Source organism: Microcaecilia unicolor, chromosome 8 (assembly GCF_901765095.1).
Source record: "Microcaecilia unicolor chromosome 8, aMicUni1.1, whole genome shotgun sequence".
In the NCBI taxonomy this organism is placed as follows: domain Eukaryota; kingdom Metazoa; phylum Chordata; class Amphibia; order Gymnophiona; family Siphonopidae; genus Microcaecilia; species Microcaecilia unicolor.
The window spans coordinates 212672227-212688589 of NC_044038.1; the positions used below are offsets into that span (position 1 = coordinate 212672227).

The 16363-nt window shown below is 42.4% G+C and overlaps 1 protein-coding gene across 6 annotated transcripts in view; it reads left to right on the plus strand.

The window, feature by feature from the left end:
- BCAS1 (breast carcinoma amplified sequence 1) overlaps positions 1 to 15115 on the plus strand; it is a 114894-nt gene extending 99779 nt beyond the window's left edge. For 2 of the 6 annotated variants that reach the window (XM_030213136.1, XM_030213140.1), the window contains 6 exons: positions 3827 to 4024; positions 7136 to 7180; positions 8228 to 8365; positions 9007 to 9072; positions 12028 to 12336; positions 14535 to 15115. In XM_030213136.1, coding sequence (XP_030068996.1) covers positions 3827 to 4024; positions 7136 to 7180; positions 8228 to 8365; positions 9007 to 9072; positions 12028 to 12336; positions 14535 to 14594 — 816 coding nt within the window. In that variant the 3' untranslated portion in view covers positions 14595 to 15115. The remainder of the gene's footprint in view (positions 1 to 3826; positions 4025 to 7135; positions 7181 to 8227; positions 8366 to 9006; positions 9073 to 12027; positions 12337 to 14534) is intronic. The other 4 variants (XM_030213137.1, XM_030213141.1, XM_030213139.1 and 1 more) reach the window with 3 other exon arrangements.
- The last annotated feature ends 1248 nt before the right edge of the window (positions 15116 to 16363 follow it).

Consider the following 16363-nt stretch of genomic DNA (forward strand, 5'->3'; position numbering starts at 1 on the left):
TCATGACTACTACTAGTCATTTCTATAGTGCTACTAGATGTACGCAGCGCTGTACACATTATATGCAGATACTTTCTCTGTCCCTAGAGGGCTCACAATCTACGTTTTCATAACTGGGGCAATGGAAGGGTTAAGTGACTTGCCCAAAGTCACAAGGAGCTGCAGTGGGATTTGAAACCCAGGCTATCAAGCTCAAAGCCCGCTGCATTAACCATTAGGTTAGAGCAGGGAACCAAGAGCATAGGGGTCATAAAGTCTTCTGTATGGAAATTAAAGTGTTCTAGGATAGCGTGAAAGGAATGGAACATGGAGAAGGAGAACCAAGAGTCAAAGATATTAAAGGTGTAGATGAATATTCCACAGTCATAGGGACAGTTTTGCTCCTGGACTCTACTGTCCTAATAAGTAAACAAGAAGATGCAAATGCCCCTTACCTGCCTAATTACCTAACTTTATCCTGCTAGTCAAGAAATGTAGCAGTAACTGGATCCACCAACAATAATGTGGTACTGTTGGTTGTGATGTTAATGAAAAGATGAGGGGAGAAAAAGGGGCAGGGAAAGCAAGCTTTCTGTTCCTAGAATGGAAGACTGATCTCCCTCAGCAAACTGCTGATTAAATGCAGTAGGGGCTATTTACTAAGCAGTATTAATGCAAAGTCTTTAGTAATTTCAGTATTAAAATGTGTTTTGTGATCGTTCTGATACTCATATGTTTTCACTGTTCTCTCTAAGCTGAGTGGGAGTCCTCCACCTACAGTCCTGCCAGTGGGTGGTGCTGTTTCACTATCACATTTTCAATAGTGAGGGACAAGCAAGTTCTGCAGGACTTCAGGAAACCTGCCTGTCTCTAGAGATTGAAAACACAATATTGAAGCATCACCCCCTAGTGGCAATAATGCAGTTGGAGGATTCTCGCTCAGCTTGGAGGGAACAGCGCTTGTAGTAGATCGGTGTCACAAGGCCCAGTGAAGGTCATAAGCCATTTCAAGTCTCCTCAGACTTCAAAGAATGGCCCTCTGGATCAATCCTCCTTGACCTCCTTCTATATCCTGATCAAGAGGCTGTGGGGGGCATGGTCCACCTCCCACCCCTTGGGTTTCCTTACCTATCCCTTTAGGAATAAAAAGGATTGATTCTTCTTGCTATCCCACTGGTGCTAAGATCTGAAGTGGCACCTAGTGACCTCCTACACTCTTTTGTTCCACATGCTTTCTGCTCCCAACTTACATTTTCCAGACTCCAAATGGGTTCAGATCTAGGGGAAACTCTGAGGTCCCTCCATCAGGATCTCAGTGAATTAGGGAATGAGCCCAGGGGGCTTTCTTAGGTGTAATGGGGAGAGACAAGTACAAAGTACCTTCTTTGTTATCTGGTAGGGAGGTGAAGGTTTGCCCCAGGGAGGGAGGTTGGTGCACCGAGAAGTAAGAGTAAGGTGGATTAGTACAGGGTCCTTCTTTGAAGTCTAAGGTGTGGTTGAATTTTAATCTGAGAGGGCCTTAATTTTCAATCAGGCAGGTGGGAGGGAGCAGAATATTGGAGCCTGCTCAACAAGACTCGTGTTATCCTCCTGCAATATGTTTTGACTTTAGAAGGTCGGTTAAGATAATTCACTTTGCTTAATGCAATTTGTATAACCCATTTTCCCTCTAATTCTAAAAAACTTGTACGTGCAAATTTGCGCTTAGCACACAAAGATACATACACAAGTTATAGCATGTTGTCACTTGTGTGCATAACCTAATTAGCTGCTAATTGGTATGAACAGTCAATTATTGGCTACAGTTGGTGTGAATTGGCACTAATTAGCAGCTATGCGCTTAACTGCCCTTAGTTGGGAATCTGCAAATTGCATGTGCAATCTATAGTGTGCAAGGGGTGTGTGACCTGGGATGGATATGAGTGGGTAAGGGGTATTCCTAGCACTTACATGCACATTTTATACAATTGTAGCAGTTACATGCCTAACTGCCTACAATTAATTGTCAGCCCCGTGCGACTTCAATCTACGTATCTATAGTCCTATATAATAGTTCTCACCTCCAACGTTCGAATATGCCTGGGACCGTGCCTCCCTCGGAGGTGGTCTGCTAGGCAAGCACGCACTGACGTCAGTGACAGCTGATTCCGAGGCAAGGGGAGGAGTAGGGAAACACGCGGAGCGTGTTTCCCTACTCCTCGCCCTGCCTCGGAATCAGCTGTCACCCCCGCGTTACGGCCCCCTGGACCCCCCCTTCCGCGACCCTGTCGACCCCCCCTTCCCGCCGAAAACCGACCCCCGCCGCCGTTGTCGACTACCTGTGCTGACGGGGGACCCAAACCCTCGACAGCCGAAGTCCTGTTCTGCCCTTCGCGGCGTTGGTTCCTCAATGATCTTCTCTTCAAGTTTCTGTGCGTGCGACAGAAAGTCAGACAGAACGTCTGACGTCAGACGCATGCACAGAAACTTGAAGAGAAGATCCGCGAAGGGCAGAACAGCACTTCGGGTGTCGGGGGTTTGGGTCCCCCGTCAGCACAGGTAGTCGACAACGGCAGCGGGGGCCAGTTTTCGGCGGGAAGGGGGGGTCGACAGGGTCGCGGAAGGGGGGTCCACGGGGCCGTAACGCAGGGGCGGGGGTTGAAAACGGAGGGAGGGCAGACTGTGGAACACTGAGGGACGGTGGGGGATTGCCTGCCTAGCACCCGTTTCATTGGTCACAGAAACGGGCCTTTTTCCTAGTAATATATATATCAACACGGTATATGATTTAATCAAGAATCAAGTCTGTTATATATATTCATTAATTGCTGATTGGAACCTTGTGCTTTTGGAGTTGTGATTCCTATCTTTTATAAAGGGGAAGTCTCATATATATAAGGTCACAGGGTAATTTACTCCACACTCATTGGCGAGGCCCCTTCTGTGACACATTTTAATCATCGACTTTACCCCCTACCGCCCTGCACCTACACATCTAGATTTTCTTTTTTTCTTTTTTAACTTTTTTTAATGAATATCTATAACAGACTTGATTCTTGATTAAATCATCTACCTTGTTGATATATATATAACTGCCTACAATTAGGCATAAGAATTTACAGCAGCCATTGGACTAGCATAAGAGCTTGCATCTAAAGTTCAGCACTTACGTCTACATGCAATTGTCGATATAGAATTCACAGCACACATCATCCTGGTGTCTAACTTTACGTGATCTGCATATCATTCCCCCTAGGCAGATCATACAAAAATGGTAGTTCTTAATGAAGTGAAAATGCTCCCGTGTCAATAAACTTCTGTGCCCGATATGGTCATGTTTCGTCAACAAATACTGGCTTCGTCAGGGGCAGTATGAACTAAAAACATAAATACAAACATAAACATACAAATCATTAAAAGCTGGTTTCTCAAACACATGAATAAAAAACATGAGATGTAAAAATACTGATACTCATCTAAAACTACTAATAAGCTGATGAATATCAGTATTTTTACATCTCGTTTTTTATTTATGTGTTTGAGAAACCAGCTTGTGATGATTTGTATATTTATGTTTTTATGTTATTAGTTCATACTGCCCCTGATGAAGCCAGTATTTGTTGGCGAAACATGGCCATGTCAGGCACGGATGTTTATTGACCTGGGAGCATTTTCACATCATTAAAAACTACCTTTGTATATGATCTGCCTCCTGGTTTTATATCTTCCAAGTTGGAGTTGGCGGATTCCTTGCCTTGTTGTTTTCTGATATCATTCCCCCTAGCCAATTTATTTTTAAAGTTTGCCTTCCTCCCCCGGTGCATCGTGTCTTTATGAACTGGTTTTCATGATTCATGTGTACATCTAGAGAGTTGAAGAACCAGCTGTTGTAGCCATTCCTGTGAAAGCAGAAAAAACAGCACCTGTCCAAATTGTAAAGCAAGAGACAAAAACCCCAGAAAGAGCCGCCAAGGAGCAGGTCCCAGCACCATCAGAAGTCCAAACCGATGGACCTCAAAAGCCCAGCAAGGAATCAGCTCCACGGGCCAAGCTCTTCTGGAAAAAGGTCTGAATTTACTCTTTGCATGTTCCTGCCTAAGGACCTAATTCTTGTGCTGTTTTGTCTGTCATGTGGGGCTTTATCAACACAGTCTACCTCCCAGCCAATCCAAACTCTTCATATAGATATATATCATTTTATAATGAAATACCTTCAACGTAAATTTTTTTTTGAAACTGCTATAAATAGCAGATAAACGCTTTCAATCGTCTTAGGTCTTAGCTGAACTAAACATGTATACTCTGGAGGAAAGGAGAAACAGGGGTGATATGATACAGACGTTCAAATATTTGAAAGGTATTAATCCGCAAACGAACCTTTTCCGGAGATGGGAAGGTGGTAGAACGAGAGGACATGAAATGAGATTGAAGGGGGGCAGACTCAAGAAAAATGTCAGGAAGTATTTTTTCACGGAGAGAGTAGTGGATGCTTGGAATGCCCTCCCACGGGAGGTGGTGGAAATGAAAACGGTAACTGAATTCAAACATGCGTGGGATAAGCATAAAGGAATCCTGTGCCGAAGGAATGGATCCTCAGGAGCTTAGTCAAGATCGGGAGGCGGGGCTGGTGGTTGGGAGGCGGGGATAGGGCTGGGCAGACTTGTACGGTCTGTGCCAGAGCCGGTGGTTGGGAGGTGAGGATAGTGCTGGGCAGACTTATACGGTCTGTGCCAGAGCCGGTGGTTGGGAGGTGGGGCTGGTGGTTGGGAGGCGGGGATAGTGCTGGGCAGACTTATACGGTCTGTGCCAGAGCCGGTGGTTGGGAGGTGAGGATAGTGCTGGGAAGACTTATACGGTCTGTGCCAGAGCCGGTGGTTGGGAGGTGGGGCTGGTGGTTGGGAGGCGGGGATAGTGCTGGGCAGACTTATACGGTCTGTGCCAGAGCCGGTGGTTGGGAGGTGGGGCTGGTGGTGGGAGGCGGGGATAGTGCTGGGCAGACTTATACGGTCTGTGCCAGAGCCGGTGGTTGGGAGGTGAGGATAGTGCTGGGAAGACTTATACGGTCTGTGCCAGAGCCGGTGGTTGGGAGGTGGGGCTGGTGGTTGGGAGGCGGGGATAGTGCTGGGCAGACTTATACGGTCTGTGCCAGAGCCGGTGGTTGGGAGGTGGGGCTGGTGGTGGGAGGCGGGGATAGTGCTGGGCAGACTTACACGGTCTGTGCCAGAGCCGGTGGTTGGGAGGCGGGGATAGGTACAAATCATAGTAGGGTATACACAAAAAGCAGCAAATATGAGTTATCTTGTTGAGCAGACTGGATGGACCGTGCAGGTCTTTTTCTGCCGTCATCTACTATGTTACTATGTTAGGTCCCAGCATAGAAGTTTTTTTCTTTTTATACTATTTATTCTTTTTCCTTTTTTCTTTCTTTACTTGAATACCACACATTTTTAATTGTCCATGTATATATATGCATATTTTTATCAAACAATAGAACAACATGGCCAGTATTTCGAAACCTTCAGGGTACTAGTTCGCAGAAACAACAAAAGTATGTGTCAGTAATCAAAGCACTATAAATTATTAACACCAACTGACAATCTTCTTAGAAGTTTTGAATGGACTAAGGAAAAAGATCCAAGTGTGTGTAGGACCTTTCTACCTGTGGCTATTTCCAAAGTGAAAGTACATGGGCACTTTCATTGATAGAACTTCTTATTTCTAGGATAAGCGGCATAAAATGTATTGTACTGTTCTGGGATCTTGCAAGGTACTTGTAACCTGGATTGGCCACTGTTGGAATTCTGAGCTTGATGGTCCTTTGGACTGTCCCAGTATGGTAACACTTATGCTCTTATGCACAGACCGCAAGTAAAAAGTACCCCAGAACTTTGCAGCAAAACATTTTGACAATTGTCCTAATATTAGTAGAAATTAAGCAATGAAATAAGTATTTATGGCCTTTTTCTATAAAGGTTATGATCCAAAATTTGCGTTCCTAAAATTTATGATCCTAAATTACGAGCATACTCTATGCTCCAAAATAGATTATGCTCCTAATTCAGGAACATAAATTTTAGGATCATAACCTTTATAGAATAAGGCCTTTGTTGCTTCCTAGATGCAACAGTCCCTTAAACATTAGATCAAAAAAGCATAAAAATGTCACACCACTTCATAGGTTTTCCATTCTAGTTACAACCAGGCACTCTCTAGAGTGGACCTTCTTGCTTTGTAAACAGTTTTTCCAAGCCTTCTTTACTGGGCTGCTGACTTCCTTTCCCAGATCATTCTGAGGTCCCTCTTCTAACCTTATTACTCGGTGTTGAAAGCACTCTCTTCTTCTCTTCAGAATCCTCACTCCCAGGCTTCTGGGTGCCTTCCTGGTCTCCTTAGGTTGAGCAATGGGGATCAACTCATTCTCCATTCTCTGGAATCTTCCTTGTCAGTGCATACCCTGGGAGTGATTTCAAGAACTCTTGCCTCTCTTTTCCTCATTGATGCATTTCACAGATGGGGAACTGATCTTCCTCATTTTCACGCCTCTGTGCTTAAGGACGATTGGCCCAGCATGTCTGTCTGTCTTTTTCACTATTCCTGGTGTTTCCGATGTGCTGCTTTATCTTCTCATCGTTATGATTTGCAGTGACCTTCAAATGCATCTTATTTCTCCAATTTCATTCTTCTGCCTCTTCTTTGTTTTCCATGGACTTTTCTCAAATTTCCTAAGACTATAATCAGGGATGAGGTGATATTTCTGTCTCTTCTTTCTGTCCAGTTCACCAAACTCCACAGTTTCCCTACTTTTGTGGGATTTCAAAGAGTTTGCTCTCTGCTACCACTTTCATGGAAGAACCTGAATTTGAATTCTTTCTGGATCTGATTTTACCACAGTCAAGGTCTGGTTCTAGAGCAGAAGGACAGGTTCTTGAACACAGGGTTTTGCCAGACTTTTATAAGTCTATGCTGTTAGTGCATTTCTCTCCTTCTTGCTCATATTCAAAATATTAAGTTAATGTGCAACTCCTTATCCTAGCTTATTTGTAGAATTAGAATATATTAATGCAGCCAAAATAGGTGAAGTTATTCAAACTGCAATATTGCAAGGTTTCACTAATTCTAGCATCCTGATGCCTTAATATCAATTATGGAATATTTCTTTCATTCTTCATTCTTCCAGCAGCCCGCCAAAGAGGTTCCTCCACCCAGTGCACCCAAAGAGAATGTAAGTTCATGTAAGGTCAACTGCAGCCTATTTAAATAGCAATACCTCTGTCAGACTTTGGTGAGGCGTTTTAGAAATGCAGAAGGTCTTTCCTCCCAACCTCTAGGTAGTTCTCTGTGGAAAATGGATTTAAAGATGGTGTTGTGAGAGAATCTGCAGATGCTGATTCAAGATCCTCATTAATGAACCTGGAAGAAGAAGACATGTCACACCCCAGCCCACCATCACCCCTCTGACCGTCTCTCCCTCTCCCTCTCTCTGACACACATACATACAAACACTCTCTCTCTCTCTCTCTCTCTCTCTCTCTCTCTCTCTCTCTCAACCTCTCTCTCTCTCTGGGGTCCTTTTACTAAGGTGCGCCAAAAAATGGCCTCTGCTGGTGTAGACACATGTATTGGACACGAGCAGGTCCATTTTTCAGCGTGCCTGCAAAAAGGCCTCTTATTTTGGGCTGAAAATGGACATGCAGCAAATTGGTGCGCGTCCATTTTGGGCCTGAGACCTTACCGCCACCCATTGACCTAGCGGTAAGGTCTCACGCATTAACTGGGCGGTAATGGTCTACGTGCATACAATGCTGATTACCACCCAGTTAGCGCCATGTTCCAGAAAATTTCCGGCGCGCTTAGTGGACGTGCGTAAAAAATGAAATTACCGCCCAGGCTATGCACGTACATGCCTACGCGGCTTAGTAAAAGTGCCCCTAAATTCCTAATTGGCATCATTCTTGGCAACATTCATAACTACAGTCTTCTTTAACCTTCTCACATGTTTGAATCCGGTGGAAAATGCTTAACTTTTCAGATTAAAATTGAGAAAACTACAGAATTGGTATGTAATATGTTATGTTATGGGGGGGGGGGGGTTCAGGGCATATTTTTAATTTGTATCCTTTTTATGTAATTATTATTTATTTATTTGTTTATGCTTCAGTTTCCCTTGAAGCAGCCTACGGGCAAAATGTGGCCATATTGGGCTTTGTGTCCTCTCAGTAAAGTTTTTAGAGACTATTTCGTACATCTCACTCTTTCTTTTCGCTCCTAGACTGTAGCAGAACCAGAGGTTCAGATTGTGGTCCAGCAACCCCCTGTACAAGCAGCTGCACCTAGTAAGGATGTGATTAAAACCTCAGAAGGGCAAAAGGCAAAGAAATCCAGCTTTATGATGTTTTTCAAACAGTTGGTAAGTAGAGCATGGAAGGATGTTAAGCAGAACTTCCCAAAATATGGGTCACGACCCCAAATGGGGTCACAAAACCCACATTTGGAGGTCATAGCCACTGTTCCCCTAAGCTGAGTGGGAGTCCTCCAGCTACAGTCCTGCCAGTAGAGGGTGCTGTTTCACTATTACATTTTCAATAGTGAGGGACAGGCAAGCTCTGCAGGATTCCAGGGAACCTGCCTGTCCCTAGTGATTGAAAACACAATATTGAAGCACCAACCCCAACTGGCAGCAATGCCACTGGAGGACTCCCAGTCAGCTTAGAGTGAACACTGGTAACAACCAGGTAAGCTCTCCATAGGTGCATCATTATTCTATACCTGTAGGTGGACACATAGTTTGATTTGGCTGCTATCACAGTGCATACTTCTCTGCTGACTGTATTGTATACGAGGCCATTTACATGAATAAATTAGCCCTTTGTGCACACAAAAGTGTTTTATAAAACTATTTTGTAAGACAAACAAACAGGTTTAGATGCATAAGGCAGAAGAATCAATTGTACTGAATAATAAGAATTCAAACCATAATTATGATCATTCTATCAGTTCTTGAAGTGTATTTAGATGGAAAGCTGAAAATGGAATCATTTATTATTGTAGTCAGTCAGTGATGACGGAGGGTCTACCGGTGCAGAGGAAGTAAACAGCAAAGACCCTGATCATCCAGTAAGTGCACCAATTTATTCATCTACTGGACTGGTGATGGGTTCTGTCATGTTAGCTTTCTATTTGCATCCATTTTCATTTTAGAAGACATGCAGTGATTTTATCTTTACCGACATGTACAGCAGTTTCTAAGCAGTGTCCCAGAAATGTTCTATCAATCACCCCATTGATTGGGATATTCCAACTGCGGTCAAACCTGCAGTATACCAAAAGGGTTTTAGGTTCAAATAGTTTTTCATTATGATGGTATGTTTTATGTTTTATACTTTTGTCTATTCTTTTCTCTTTTTATATAGTTGACGTTCTTTTCCATAGTTGATTTTGGTTGTATTACTCTTTTTATTTTTTAATATACCCCGCTTTAATGGTTGTCCTTTAGAAAGTTATCAAATGAAATAACCTTGATCCTTAGATGGACTGTCATTTTGAATAACATGGGAAATGTCAAAGACATGCTATTCGGAAAAGATTGCACGTTCTTCAACTAATGGAGCTTCACTTTTCTGATTCCTTAAATTGCTCAAGTGTTCTACAATCTTTTGTTTTATTTTTCTTCTAGTCTGGCCAATGTACCACTTACCACAAGGACAACATATGGCATAAACAACTTGAGACAAGTTACAATCTGTGGTATATCATAGCTGAAATGTTCTGCCTATCGCTGGATTAATTACCACCTGGGTTATAATAGCAAATTTGCAGTATACATATTGATTACAAATAGTGTGACCCCCCCCCCCTATAATTACATCAACCTGCCTATGAGGTATTTGCTTTGACAACACATCTCCCATTTTCGAGTCCTACTGTAAGCAAAACATGGGTCGGTATTAAATACAGGGTGAAAATGTAGGAGGGGCCAATGCCTTTGTATTATGTGTTTAATTTTAATAGTCTGCTTCGTATATGGAAAGATGCACATCATTTTTTCTATTTGTCTATCCATCCCTATAGAATTTTGCAATAACCAATAGTTGCCTGTTTTCGGACTGCCTTGAGTACTTTAGCAGGGTAGCGTCTTGGTTTCAATCTGTCATACAACTCTCTTGATTGATGTATAAATGAATCCTGAGAACTACACAACCTCTAATCTTTAGAAATTGGCCCACTGATATACCCTCTTTCAATCGCCAAGGATGATTACTAAAATGGAGGATGGTATTTTCTATCAGTGGACTTTCTGAAAACAGAGGCTGCAGACTTCCTTACACAGAATGTAATATGAATGTCTAAAAAAAAACTATATTATGTCTCATTATATGAGCTACAAACTTAATCCTGGGATCACAATTACTTATATATTGAAGAAATCCCCTCAATGAATCCTCATCACTTGACCAGATCAGGATGTACGATTCCCTAATGTGGCTGTGCCACATGAACTTTATCTTACCACAATATCACTTTGTATTTGTTTACACCGGAGTCTGCAAACACCTCTCCGGTACTATGTAAGCCACAGTGAGCCTACAAATAGGTGGGAAAATGTGGGATACAAATGTAACAAATAAATAAATAAATCACATCATCAATAAATCTTTTCCACATTAATATCTGGGGCATATATCTAGAATTATATAGAAATTGCTGCTCAAAATCTTCTCGTGGTTTCTACTTCCTCCAGGGTATGCACTCTATTGACTATCTTCGTGTCATCTGCAAAAAGGCAAACTTTTTCTCCCTAACCCTTCAGCAATGTCTCTCACAAATACATTAAATAGAATCGGCCACAGTATCAACCCCTAAGGCACTCCACTACTCATCTTCCTTTTCCTCTGAGCGCATTCCATTTACCATCACCCTCTACCACTTGTTGGTCAACCAGTTTCCAATCCAGATCACCATGTCGAGTCCTAGGTTCAGCACTCTCAGCTTATTCAGGAGTCTTCTGTGAGGTGACTTTCTGAATTCCCTGCTTCCTATTGTCACTCAACCCCTCTAGTTTAAATATCTAGAAACATGCCTTTTTCCTGTCACAGGCAGATGTAGCCCATCATCACAGTACAGTCTGCTACTTTTTCATGTACTGCCCCGTGATCCTATGTATCTGAAACTTTCTTCTTTATTATCAATATTAGAATCCTTACTCTCTTCTCGGATCACATTCAGTATTTGTCCATGTTAAGTGTTCACATTGATGACTTTCTAGAGAAATCTGGAAATATTCAAAGGGATTATCTGGAGTCTTTTGTTCTAAGGTGTTGGCACTTGACAACTCTTTTTTGTAATTTTTTTTTATCTAAAGGAATTGTAAAGCCAAGATTAATGTCAAAATGCCCACTATCTTGAAAATTCCTTATGATAACATTTTATTAGTCCTGTGGTAAGCCTACACTAAAGATGTTATAGGCACATGACCAATTATACGTGCGAGTGGGATGTTTGGACACGGGAATACAAATCCTGGAGACAAGAATCTTAAAAGTTTGTTTATGGATGAAAAGACTCAACACAACGTTGTGTTTCGGCCATCAGGCCTGGCATCAGGAGTCTTGCCTTCCAATAACGTGTCGTTTATTGAGTCTCAGACCCCGGAAGAAACAGCTGATATGTGCAGTAGGTAGCACGTGATGTGTTGTACGGGTCTTTAGAAAGACCTTTGGTGATGAGCTTGCTCGTAGACAAATCCAGTGTCGTACAAAGGCATGCTTTTTACGCCACTGGATTTGTCTATGACTCAATAACTGGTCTCAATAAATCTTGTCTCCAGGATTTGTATTCCCGTGGTCAAACATCCCACTCTCACTTATACTTGTGTTTTCCCATGGGGCGTTCAAGTTCTCCGCTTGGTTGTGGATTCTTCTGAACATAGGCACATGACCACACAGATCTCTCCTTCAGATGTAAACTGAAACTGATAACTGATTGATAGATCATTGCTGGTTTTTTTATCTTTTTTTTTTTCCTTCAAGTTATTGGATATAATTGTGACGCGCAGCTCTCTCCTTTCTTTAGACATTAGATTCCACAGAGGGATCAGCAACACAAAAAATATCTCAAAAGTCTGTGGCTCCTGTCATAATTGAGAGCCAACCTGCAGGCCCGAAAGGCAAAGAGAGTGCAAAGGAAAAGAAAGTGACAGCAGAACTGCACAAGCAGAAAACCAACAAACAGGAAACCAAAGACAGTCAAGAAATAGCTTCCAGTGCACAGCAGCCACTATCTCAGCCACAGGCCATCCAGAACGGAGGGGACCCTGCAAAAGATCCTACACTGAAAAGGACAGAGAAGAGACAGTCCTTTGGAAGCTTTTTCAAAGGCATCGTATGTATTACAAATAGCATAAGCACCTGTATATAATATGTAAAGCACTTTGTTTTCAGCCACAGGGTTGATCTGGTCCCAGGTTTAACCCATTGTATACAGGGATTTGTAATTATGGTTTCTCCATTGCATTCCCTAAGAAAAGCAAGACTAAATGTCCCTGCATGCAATGGGGTAAACCGAGGATTGGTTTGGATCAACCCCATTGATCAAATCTGGATCCAGTTGGCAACCTTAACGGTAGTCCATGTTGATAACTTCCCCTTAGTCTGAAGAGTTTCAGACTCTGGTAACCAGAGCTGATACTGTGATGTCATCATGCCTCATTCCACCAATACCTAAGAGCCAACCTCATCAGTGATGTCACAATGGCTTGATTGTCCTGTACTTCACTCACTTTTATTACATATAGCAGTGATTTTGATTTCTAGAGAAATTTCTTTTTTCTTTAATTAAGGGGAGAAGTTATCAAAGTGTACTATTATGTTTATTAAAAATTGTATATACCGCCTGGCTTTCTCAGATCACAGTGGTTGACAATAAGATGTGTTATTTTACCGTTAACCCCAGTTATTAGTAACTAGGTCTTACTGCATAAAATGGGACCTGTACTAAAATAACACGAGGTAGTGTTAAAATAATACATCTTAACGGTAGCCCATGTTGATAACTACACCTCTTACTTGGGGAATTGGTCTGTTTTAAAACTACTAGCCATTGACCATTCTCTGAGTTAGTGTGAATGTCCAGATCTATTGTTTTGTTTTAACTCCAGCTGCTCTTTCTCACCCCCAGAAGCTGCAACCATAGGCAAGGGTATTGGGTACCCTAGGCAAACCTTCATCATTATACCCCCTATTAACTTTCAGGCCCTTAATCTATACTCCCCTCCCCCCCCCCCCCCCCCAAGATATCATGCTTACATAATCACGTACACTCAAACATGGTATATCCAAAAGTCATTTACTTAATGAAATGGGCTATTTGAAAACTGCCCATCCTTGCTACAGGTGAATGTACATATTGATAGTTCTTTGAGTTTCTGTTCCTGTTGAGATCTATTCTTTTGCTTTGACTGCAGCTTCTCCCCCGCCCACCAAGAAACTGCTGCCCTCCTAGGTGACTGCCTAGTCTTGTCTGATGGTTTGGCCAGTCCTGACAACCACCTAGACTGTGTAATGGTTAAGCCACCCTATATGTGTGCATTGTACTGATACTGTGCACTTGAGAGTGGGAGGTTCTTATGAACAGGGCCACCGAGAGTGGGGTGGGGGTGGGGGGCAAAATTCCCAGTGCCCAGCCTCCAAGGGGGGCCCGGCGCTGGGTTATCTCTCTATCTCTTTCTCTCCTGCTCCTGACGGGCCCCGACAGGAGTAGGAAAGAGAAAACTCCGGCTCCGGGCCCCCCTCCAGTGCTGCTCTTCGCTCGCTTCTACCGCTGTGCCGAGCGGCTGCTTTTCCCCCTCAGGCGCACACTCGGTTTTGAAACCGAGCATGTGTGATGAGAGAAGAAAGCAGTCACAGGGGCAGGGCAGGCATGGAGTGAAGAGCTGTGCTGGATTCTTCTGCTGGAGGGGCCTCAGGATCCCCGCCAGCCTCAAGGTTCCTCAGTTGCAACAGCTGCAGCAGTGATCCTGGGGGGAGGGGCGGGAGCGGCGACAATCTGGTGGGGGGGCGGTGGCGATCGGGGCAGCGATCGGGGAAGGGCAGCAGCGGCCCTGCCCGGGCCCAGCTCAGTCTCACAGCGGCCCTGCTTATGAAGATCAACACATAGCCACATCCTGATTCATAGAAGTGGGAGCAAATAGGTAGGAGGTACTTTCAAAACTTTTAAACCTCCCAGGAATAAAACAGAAATCCAGTTAAAAAGGAGAGCTTCAGAATTCCCTTTATCGTGAAAGCTTTGCTGTAATCAGAACTGAAACACCAGTATTTCCCCTCTCCCTGCTGTGCCTGGTTTCTGTTTCATTTCTGCCTGCTACATAAACACATGATGATTCTGAATGTTTCCTATCACCTGAAAGAGAAACTCATTGGCATTCCGCCAAGCCTCTTATTTGCATGCAGCAGTGTTGGTCTATAACTGCATTTTTTTTTTCTTTTGAGACCTGGAAAAAAAAAAAGCTAAAATGTGCCAATATTTGGAAGACATAAATGTGGCACTGATTACACCCAATGTTTCTGTATCTCTGTCTGCAGGCGCCTAAGAAAACATGTGATGCTGAAGTACAAACAGACCCTGCGCCAATTCTAAAATAAATACATCACGTGATGGTAGAATGAATTGGAAGTTGTCTGAAGCTTCCCTGTCACCATCGATGCCTTTGCAGCTGCCATCAGACCAGGTCATTTCCCTGAAATAGCAGGTGTATATCTGAGCTGTATAATATATAACGGTCAGTATAGGATTTAAAAGAGAAAAGTGAAGTAGACAATGTTTAAGTTATAAAGAAGGTATAAATTAGCGGGAATATAGGAATATAAAAATTACTTGAAAAAAAAGGGAATTAACATTTTAGAGAGACAATGGTAAATGCGGGCAAGCTGGCATGGTAGAAACTATTTTTGACTATAAGGTGAGATGCAAAACAATTGTCCTTGACGAGCTAATAGAGAATCCACTGGCTGTCTTGCAACAGACAGTTAAAATTGTAGTGCAATTGTTCAGACTTCACTGAGCCATGCAGGGCACTTCTGCAAATGGTACTGAAACTCATCACACTTTTTGCAAAGTTCAGTAAAATGTTCCATTGAAAATGTTCCTTTAAACTTAAAAAAAAAAAAAAAACAATTTCTCAAGTTTGCTTAAGCCTAGAAACTTCAATGACAGCTGCAAGGTGTTTGGTGAGTTGCAGTGAAATTTACCAATCTGACTCTAATATTGGTAAACCTATCAGTGCTTGGAATATATTTGCCAAAAAGATTTTATAGACTGATGTTTTAAATGGTATTTGGTGAAAGGTTACATTTAAAAGGGCGGTAAAAGATAAAATATGTGTCTTATGTTGTAACTATAGGAAAGCATGTGCAAGCAGTAAATTTCTCATTTTGCAAATAATTTTGTGTAGACTTTTGCTATAGGATTTAAGGCAAAATCATTCATATACAGTACAGCCAAAATTCGGTCAAAACTTCATGAAAAGTAGTATGCTTGTCATGTTAGCTTACTTCAGTGGGGGAAAATAAAAATCAGCAAGATATATGTATATATATATATAAGATGGTACTTTTTTATAGGACTAACTTAATAGATTCTGAACTAGCTTTTGAGAGTTATACTCGCTTTCTCAGGTCAAAAACAAATGCGCAGGTCAGGCCACAGAGCGATGTTTGCTGAATATAAAAATCCACCACAATTACACTATAGCAGAGGTTCACAACCTGTCCTCAGGACACACCCAGGCATTCAAGTTTTCAGGATATCCAAAATGAGTATTCATGAGATACGTTTGTATACAACAGAGGGGGTGCATTCGAGTTTATCTCATGTATGTTCATTGTGGATATAATATAAGAACATAAGGATTGCCATACTGGGACAGACCGAAAGTTCATCAAGCCCAGTATCCTGTTTCCAAAAGTGGCCAAACCAGGTTACAAGTACCTGGCAAGATCCCAAAACAATTAAAACAGATTTTATGCTGCTTATCCTAGAAATAAGCAGTGGATTTTCCCCAAGTCCATCTTATAATGGCTTAAGGAGTTTTCTTTTAGAAAGTTAGCCAAACCTTTTTAAACCCTGCTAACCCAAATGCTTTTACCACATTCTCTGGCAACAAATTCCAGATTTTAATTACATGTTGAGTGAAGAAGTATTTTCTCTGATTTGTTTTAAATTTAATAGCTTCATTGCATGCCCTAGTATTTTTGGAAAGAGTAAACAAGTGATTCACGTCCACCCATTCCATTCCACTCAGTATTTTATAGACCTCTATCATATTTCATCTCAGCCATCTCTTCTCGAAGATGAAGCACCCTAGCTGCTTTAGCCTTTCCTCATAGGGAAGTTGTCCCATTCCCTTTATCAT